Here is a 10,081-nt window from a genome sequence, read left to right as displayed (position 1 = left end):
TTGATTACAATTTACGATGAATGTACACGTACAACACGCTTACGGAGTAATTTAAATGTTTCAGAATTTATCGCGTTGTGCAATATTTTTCATTGATGGTCACACATTCTATGTGGAAACTAGTCATTGGCTACGGGATAACTGCCATGCTCTTAGTAAATGCTATCACATGTTTGTTTTTGATGCTTACATTTGAAGGACTCTGTGCTAAATGTAATGAAAAACCATATGACTGGCGGTCTACATTTTATGTGAAAGTATGTATTTACAAATTATAAACAATGATTTATTCTAATTTATGTTATGTGTTATTACATAAACTTTAGGTGTAATTGCAATTCGACACGGTGATAATGATGACATTTTCCTTACTTAATATTTTGACAACCGTTGCTTTTTCTAAGTAATAATTTATCAAAGTCAAAGTCAAAGATTATTTATCAACTCCATAATATAAATAATATAAAATAATATTATCAACGTAAAAATGAGATGAAACTATTTTTTCGGCTCTAAATCGCGTTTATTTGTTTTTTCATACGTAACAAATCGTCGCCTTACTTTCTCAAACTCGTATCTTAAAGCACAAAGTCAAATTATATTCAAAGTTTTCAAGCTGATTTCACATTACATTTTCTTCATATTCACACATTGGCTTTTACCTAGTCTTAAAGTAATGAATCCAAATTAACACCCTTGATAAGAAATTTAAAATAAATGAATAGTTTTACCACCTCCTGAATAATCAATGTTTATAAGATACGAGTTTGAGAATGCAAGGGATCGAAAAGTTATGGACAGTCAGACGTGATCATGGGACCTGTAAAGGGCCTGAAACGTTTGTTTCTTTGAAAAAACAAATATACGCGATTTAGAATCGAAAAAATAGTTTAATTTCCTATGTGCAACAATCGCAACAATATGTGTGTATATATATATATATATATATACACACATGTGTGTATATGTATATATATATATATGTATGTATCTAGCATGTTTTTTAAGTAAGTACCGTTTTGGGATTAAAAAAAGACGTGCGAAGTTATCACAATAATTTTATTTTTATATGAAAGCCTGTACCTTAATCTACTTTTCTACATAATTTCCGTGAATATTGAGGCACTTGTCATAACGTGGCACCAGTTTTTGAATACCCTCCTCATAAAATTCTGCCGCCTGACTTTTTAACCACTACTGTATTACAACTGTTTTGACTTCGTTATCGTCTTGAAGACGCTTACCGCCCAGGTGTTTCTTCAAGTGCAGGAACAAATGGTAGTCGCTGGGCGCTAGATCAAGACTGTATGGAGGATGATTTAGAGTTTTCCATTTAAAAGATTTGATGAGATCTTTGGTCCGATTAGCCACATGTGGACGGGCATTGTCATGGAGCAAAACGATACCCTTACTCATCTTGCCACGTCTTTTGTTCTGGATTGCACGACGCAGATTGTTCAATGTCTCACAATAAGACGCTGCATTGATTGTCTCATTACGAGACAGAAACTCCACTAGCAATACGCCTTTTTTGTCCCAAAAAACTGTGCACATGATTTTCCGGGCAGAAATTGTTTGCTTAAACTTAACTTTTTTGGGTGATGATGAATGTCGCCATTCCATGGATTGTTGTTTGGATTCTGGTGTGACGTAGGCCACCCATGTTTCGTCACCAGTAACAATTTGGTCTAAAAAAACTTCACTTTCATTGTGGTTACCGCTCAAGGAAAGTCAATGCACTGCCTAAACGTTGGGTTTTGTGCAAATCCGTCAACATTTTTGGAACCCAGCGTGAACACAATTTCCGGTATTTCAAGTTCTCGGTCACAATGCGATACAAAACACTACGAGAATATTGAGGAAAGTAGTCGCACAATGATGAAATTGTAAAGCGTCTGTTTTCTCTCACCTTTTTGTCCACTTTCTGCACCAAATCTTCATTAACGACCGAAGGACGCCCACTCCGTTCTTCATCATGCACGTTTGTGCGGCCATCTTTAAATGCTCTCACCCATTTCCTTACCATTCCATCACTCATAATGTTTTGTCCGTAAACTTCACAGATCTCACGATGAATATCCATCGGTTTTGCGCCTTTAGCACTAAGAAATCGTATAACAGCCCGTACTTCACAATCGGCGGGACTTACGATTGTCGGAGGCATCTTAAACACTCAGTAAACAACGTATACATTGAAGAATCAGACTGTAATGATGTCAGTGCGTAGACAAGAGATGTAGGTAACCAGCGCGCATGCGCGGAACGCCGACCGTACCGCGGCGGCGGCAGAATCGCAAAACGGTACTTACTTTAAAAACATGCCTCGTATGTTAAAATAAATTAAAAAACATTTTCTTGTAATTGTTTCAGTATTCCGAATTTACGACAACATTTTATTTACAATATCTACATGGATTTCAATACGTTTTTGGATTCCTAACTCATATTTTACCTGACTATCTTCATCCAAAGACTATTCTAAACTTAATTTTTACAACGTTATTGATGGTTGTTGGTTATGTTATTTATACATTTATTCTCGTACCCAATTTTTACTCTGAGACTTTGTTGAAGCTGCGCCATATATTTGTATTCAACACCCGCGTAAAAAAAATTATATCAGAGACACAAAGAAGAAATCCAAATTCCGATAAGTTTGTTGAACAATATTTTTCTGCTATATGGGATAGTTCGAATGGCATCACCACCATGCCGGACATTGTCTACAGCGTACCCAGACATTTAATATTGAACATAAAGCAGGATCTTGTATGGGCATTTTTCTATCATAGCCCCACTTTTCGAAAAACATCTTTACCCTACAAGAGATGGCTCTGTGAGTATGTGAATTTGGAGATGAAATTGGCTGGAGAACGATTTTTTTCTGGAGTCCACTGTCACTCTAATTTGTATTACATAAAATCGGGAATTGTTCAATTTTTTTCGTCGGATGATGCAACCTCACCTGTGCTTTCAGTATCTAGTGGAACTATTTTTGGGGATATTAGTTTTATAGTACCGCCAGTGAACAGAAAAGTGATGATTCGGTGCTTAACCTACTGCCAAGTGTTTGCGATATCTCGTGCAAGAATTATTTTGTCTCTACATAAGTTTCCAGAAGATCGCCGAAATATATTAACATTAGTAAAACAAAGAGTGAAACATGCACGAGACCTCTATGTTAGTAAAGCATCTGAAAGAGGTAAAGACATAGTCAAAGATGAGGGCATTGATTGGATTAAAAGACGATGGTGGGAGGTTGCTAATATTGTTTCCCATCATAACAGATCAAAACGAGCCTATAACTATGAGCTGCCGCCTGAAGAGAAAAATCACTGCTCTAAGTATATAGGGCAACTTGTTCTTTGTACAGAAAATCGTATGCAGAAAAAATCTATGTTCGTTAAGGATTCATTTCCATGGCTCATCAGAGACCGTTCAATTTTTTTTCGAAATTGGTCATTCATTGTTTGGGTAACAGCTTGTATTGTATTATTGGTGTTTCCTCCAAATATAGTGAGATCAGTGAAAGAAGATCCCACGTGGTTTTCGTATTTGGTGAACTGTGTTGACATAATTTATGCTGCCGACGTACTACTGTTGTTGTTCACGGCTAAGGAGGACCAAGAAAATACACTGACTTCAATTTTGTCGGTCATATCTCACCGTTTCAAGAGTGTATACTTTATACTAGATCTATTCTCAACATCGGGTCTCGATATAATTCTTAAAACAGTTGGTGCATCTAAATTCGTTCGTTTAACCATGTTCAACCGACTTCTTAAAACGTACGTGCTGTTTGTTGATAGACGTTATGTTAAATGGACACGAAATAATCGACCATCTCGAAAAGTATTAAAAAATATTTTTCTGTGGCACGTACTATTTGTATACGTATTGGGATATTTACTATATATGATAATTTTTTTTATTCCCAATATGACAACTCGATATTTTTTTTACAATCACTGCATGGCTTCCAATAACACTAAATGCTTATTCGCCGGTAAAGGGATACTATCCCTTATAGGTACTTACTTCTACAGAATGTTTTTCAATATTGGTGCCGTTGCCTCGTTTAAAACAGCAATTGATTCTACGTTTGAATTATTTTTTATCACTATAATGTACGTGTTGTCCCTTTACACGAGATCATATTTCTTAGGGGCATTATACTTTAAATTCAGAAGCAAAATTCGTTATCAATATTTTGTTCGCAACATAACGAACTATTACGTCAAGCAGAATATTCACCCGGACCTTATGGCAAGACTACAAAGATATTTACGGTGTCACTGGAAATATTTTAGTGGCGTTGATATTACTCATCCGAATCCGCTGAAAGGTGAGGCTTTTGTCATTTACTGGAAGTGCCACGGCGAAACGGCAGTAAGAATCATAAGTGAATCGGAGATACTCAAAGGCGCTGATCCTGCTCTTGTACGAGAACTAGCACAAAAGGCTAAGATTTTATTAATACCCAAAAGAGCGGCTGTGCTGCTATTTGGTATTCAAACGTGTCGAATAAACTGGCTTTTAGAAGTAAGTTATTGTCTCGTTTTTATTTTTACATAAACAATAATGGATAGTCGTAGCCTATATGTAGTCCCACGGGGCACAGACCTCCTGTCACCATGAGACGATACTATTAAACTGCACGCGGGTCCAATGCGGATGGGGAACGTCGCATATATTTTGCCCTCCTTGTCACATGGTCACAACTAACGCATTTGCATTTTGGTAACTTTCGAGATATGAGGGGTTGAAGATCTAGTTTTGCTGATCCCAGATATGTTAATATCTCAATTTCACGAAAAATGTCGATTACGTTAGTTATGATAAGGAGTGTAAGGAAGTGTTATTAAATTGCTTTACAGATATGTGCAGGTTTCTTCAGGATATTTTCCTTCACCGAAATATTGTAAATTAAAATTGTGTAACTCATCAAAACTGTTGTGAGATCTATTTATAAAATAATTTATTTAATGTGTAATAAACATTTCAATCTGAATGCCTTTTTGGCTTTATTTCTGGGGTTATGGAAGCACCACCTTTTTTACTTCTGGAAATCCTCATGACTACGTCAGACTGGTACCGAATGAAACCAGTCGCTTTTCGGTGGGAACATGGGAACTCAGTCGCACACTACAGCGCATAAACCCACCACTACTTTCTAGTACCACCTATAAAATTAATTGATTGATATTTTGCTTGTAGTATTCCATTTATTTATTTTTTATTTTATTTTTTAGGGTGTATTGCGATGCGAGTACCAAAGTGATGCTAATGAAACTATCGTTAACTATGTGCAGCCTGGAAAAGTTTTGTCTGCATTGACAGTGTTGTACAGTGGAACCTCCATACAGACTTTCACCGCAGCTTCCGACTGCGAGGTTATACTTTCTGCCTTCTGGAGTTGCACGACAATCCCTCGACTAATGCTATTTTTGAGTTTTTGAGAAAGCATTGATTTATTATGATAAGTCATATTAAATCGATCTAAACTCTTTGTTTTCACAAAGTCACGACGAGTAGAAATATTCGATCCAGTCAATAGCGTGTAGGGTTAGCACGACATAGAGAATAGCAATATATCGCGTTTATAATAGTCGCTTTTGCGAATGATGCGCCCTACGTACTAACCCTACTGGTCAATTGAAATCTATTTGACTGGGGCCCCTGTATGAGCTTTTATAGCAATCCATTTAATGCCGTACATAGAAATTGTACTTGAAAAGCGTAAGGTCATAGGCTACTACTACATATCGCCTATCGGCATAATTAGTGGAACGACAAACTAGACCCCAGGGGGCCTGCTATGAGCTTATAAGCCAGGCAGCCAAGTTCCTTGTAATTCACGACGTGGTAAAACTGAATTGCTTAAATTCGTATCATGACCTACACAAAGTTGAACGGGAATTGCATGACAGGATGATGAGTTTTACAGGTACTTTTTAAACGTTAATTATTGTCTCTGGCTGGCTAGCTGACATCTAACAAGAGCGAGATGGAAGTACATACTAAATCATACGAAAGAAATAGACAGATGTACTATCATGGGAACGTTCAAGCACTATTAACCGATTGTGTTGAAAATGAGAATAAGTAATTTTTTTATTAATTTTATTATTGATTATATTTACTACGTTGTTTTGTAATATCGACAACTTTTCAATCATACTTTACAATCTGTCGTATGATAAAATTACATGTCATGCCTAGTCATTATCATTGAAATTAATAAGGCGAGTTTGTAATTTAATAATCTCAGTACAGAGTACTAAACAAACCGACCTCAGAAGTCAATCAACCACTAGTTTGCCACTCTTAGAGGTGGAACATTTTCCTGAAATTTTAACGGGACTACTACCTCTTTCCAACAAAAAAGAATAATCAAAATCGGTTCTTAAATGCCGTTATCGGTCACAAGTGAGTTATCGTGTAACATACATACAACAAAATAATCTCTGTACAGAGTACTAAAAAAACCGACCTCAAAAGTACATGGAATTACGTCTATTTTAATTTAAGCTAAATTTTATTGAAATATCCTTAAATTCGCCACTATACAGGACTTGACACTGGAGATAATAAAAATCGGTTCTCACTACTCAAAGTATATATATAAAACGCCTTGAATAAGCCGGAGAAATAGCAAAATCAACAATTAAATAATTGCTCCTTAGTAAAATTTAGGCGCTGTTTATAAAAATGAATCTTATTGCGTGAACAGCCACCCTAGAGGTGGATGATTTTCTTCAAAATGAAATGGGACTACTATGGAAGTACCCCCTTTCCAACAAAAAAAGAATCATGAAAATCGGTTCACAAATACCGGAGTTATCGCGTAACATACATACAAAAAAACAAAAACATTCAGTCGAATTGAGAACCTGCTCCTTTTTTGAAGGCGGTTAATAACATAATGTGAACGTGTATTCGTACATTTTCGTTGATTGCAATATGGTCAAATTTGGCACTATTTAAAAGTTATTTTACGATTTTCGGTTAATAAAATTATTAAAATGATTAAAATTCCATTTAAAAATTGTAATTACATTCATGCCAATAATTTGTCAACAATACTTTAAACATTGGAAACTATAACTAAAATTATCAAAAAACGCTCAATAGTTTATAGTATTTATTTATTCTATAAAGATAACAAATAATTATGAAACTGAAAATATAATTAAACTTAAACGAAATTTCATAAAAATGTAACAAAATCTAAAAAAGTTAGTCACGGAGTAACTTTTTTGAATCGCTTATTTTTACAGATGAGGCCGCTACTTGCATGGCTAATAGCACGTCATGATACGATTTTGCTATGAAAGAAAAGGTGAACGGATATCGAATGGGGAACGTCAACTGCATGGACAATGAATTGTTTATGTGAGGTCATAGTGCGAATTTGACAGGCAATCCAACTTACAGGCTTAAATAGGATTGCTCTAAGAGCTCATAGTAGGCCCCCTGGACGAACTCTTTTACAAGGACCGCTTCTGCTACTCAAATAACAATATTATTATTAATGATTTCTATAGCCTTACATATCGTATCATTATAATAAATTAAAATACTTTGCAGGTAGATAAGAGCTTTCTTAAGAGCACTATTAATTTTCTTTTTTGTTAAACATATTTTCATTTTTTTAAAGCATATACAATCATTGTTTACATGACTTTCAAGTGTGTACTTTTTTTTCTGAGGCATTTAATTTAATTCATCATATTGCAGTAATAGTCAATAAGGATTGTTCTATAAAAGTTCTTTGTAGTACCCGGTAATTTTTGGGAAATAGTTTTTGTTGGTCCGGCTTTGGTTAGTACGATAAAATTTCAATCACGTATATTTGTGACGTTTAGTTTAAAAAAAAATGTGTTACAGATACTGTACATAACGCGCTCTGATTTTTTTGAAACTATTAGACGCTATCCGCTAGAAGCGAGTTTTTTCGAGAATACTTTAAAGGAAATGGAGCCTGAATATACGGCAGTAGTTAACGACTATGTACAGAGGAACAGAGAGGTAAGTTGTATTATTGGACGCTAAAATTTTGCAGAAGTTGACTCGAATACCACAAAATGTTATAATAAATATTTTATATTTCTCCTTATCTGTAACTGAGTGTTTCCTGTATTTCAATTATAATAGTGAGATATAAATTTTCTTTGTTATTACATTTATTATACTAAGATATAAGTGTTCTCTGATACGTCATTTATTATACTTATGTATAAGTATTCTCTACAATAACTGCTTTTCGCCACTAAATTCACGTAATCCAATTAAACACTAAAATAATTGGATAGCCGCCTATCCCGAGTGTTATTAATACGTGGGGCGTACTATATATATATATATATATATATACTAAAGTTTCCGGAATCAATAAGGAAAAAATACTATAAATGGTCAGAAATGAATTTATTGTTTCTCAAAATATTTTCTGTTAGCGTTAATGCACTTTTTCATACAAATGAACCAATTTTGAAAACATTTATGCCACTCCTCCGTGAGAATCTCTGAAATATATTTTTCATACTCTTCGACAGCCTCTTCAGGTGATGAAAATCGTTGACTGCGTAACTGGTTCTTAATTTTTGGAAATAAATAAAAGTCACAAGGTGCCAGGTCCGGACTGTAAGCGGGATGGCTCATAAGGTCAACGTTGGTTACCTTCAAAAATTCATTTGTCTGTCTGGCCGTGTGAGAACTGGCATTATCGTAGTGTAAGATGATACGGCGTTTACGGTTATTTTTACAGAGTTTGTCAATAACTTCTTAATTCACGGTACAACGATTCTCCAAATCAACAGTAGCCACTTGTCTAGTTTTATTAAAAAAAGAAGCTATCATTCGCTTAGATGCACTTTGCACGCGCGCCACTTTGGTTAGTTTCGGCTCGTCTCGAAAGACCCATACGATCGATTGCTACTTTGTTTTGGGATCGTAATTATAAATCTATGTTTCGTCACCTGTTACTATGTCCCACACCAAATTTGTCTCTTCGTTAAATTTGGTAAGCATGGCATTTCACCATGTGACGCGATCCGTTTTTTGAGTCTCAGTCAAATTGTGTGGGATCCACCGACAGCACAGCTTTTTCACACCCAAATGTTTGTGTAGTATTAATTGTAGTTGAATCATGCCTATGCCTAAAGATGCCCGAATCTCATGGTATGTTACATACCTGTCTGTTTCGTTCATACGGCGCACAGCATCGACGTTGTTGTTGTTCACAGCAGTGGATGGACGACCATCACGAAATTCGTCACTGAGATTGACACGACCGCGTTTGAATTCTGCAGACTAGCTATAAATAGTCGTCTCGCATGGTGCTTCATCGCCAAAAGCAGTATGAAGCCGAGCGAAGCTCCGCTGAGCTGTTAAATTATACTTAAAATCGTAGAAAATCATACCACGAAAATTTTCACGAGTTAAATCCACGGTGATGTAGACAACCAATTTCTAAAATGACACCGCAATGTAAAAACAAGTGACAGTCAGATGAAACAAACTTCGAAAACTTTTTTTGTAGAATACAGTTGTGTTCTACAGCCAAAGATTTCCATTTTCAAATGTTGCAATTACTTTTTAAATATTGTTTATGTAAGTGGCCAGTTCCGGAAACTTATAGTGCGCCCTATGTATAAAGGATATATTTTATTTCATTTGAGATTAAGATAGATAGATAGATATACACTTTATTGCTCACACACAAGAACTAGAAGACTACATGATTAACTAAAACTTATAACGGCAAAGGCCGTTGTATCGCTAAGAGCGATCTATTCTAGACAACCTTTGAGGTAGAGGAAAGCTAATCGGAGCGAGAGAAGTAATGTGCCAATTTACAAATAAAAAAATGAATTGAATTATATATAACATCCATTATAATTTATCAAATGCTTAATAAATAAACAACGGTATATTATACCTACACAAATATATGTATAAATAAATATACCTAAATAAACTTACACTTAGTTATAAATATGTACACGTTGCAAACGACCGTGTTAGAAGATATACAGCGTGTCCCAAAATTCAACGATAAGCGGGCGCTGGAGGGTGG

The 10,081-nt window shown here is 35.3% G+C and overlaps 1 protein-coding gene across 1 annotated transcript in view; it reads left to right on the top strand.

Moving 5' to 3' along the window:
- The first annotated feature begins 3,951 nt into the window (after positions 1 to 3,951).
- Positions 3,952 to 10,081, top strand: part of LOC113235920 — a 6,878-nt gene continuing 748 nt past the window's right edge. The window contains exons 1-3 of the mRNA XM_026471841.1: positions 3,952 to 4,542; positions 5,253 to 5,393; positions 7,891 to 8,031. Coding sequence (XP_026327626.1) covers positions 3,973 to 4,542; positions 5,253 to 5,393; positions 7,891 to 8,031 — 852 coding nt within the window. The 5' untranslated portion in view covers positions 3,952 to 3,972. The remainder of the gene's footprint in view (positions 4,543 to 5,252; positions 5,394 to 7,890; positions 8,032 to 10,081) is intronic.

Source organism: Hyposmocoma kahamanoa, unplaced genomic scaffold (genome assembly GCF_003589595.1).
Source record: "Hyposmocoma kahamanoa isolate Upper Pololo Valley unplaced genomic scaffold, ASM358959v1 88, whole genome shotgun sequence".
Taxonomy (NCBI): domain Eukaryota; kingdom Metazoa; phylum Arthropoda; class Insecta; order Lepidoptera; family Cosmopterigidae; genus Hyposmocoma; species Hyposmocoma kahamanoa.
The sequence above is the reverse complement of the archived record's forward strand: the minus strand, read 5'-3'. Positions and strand labels throughout refer to the sequence as shown.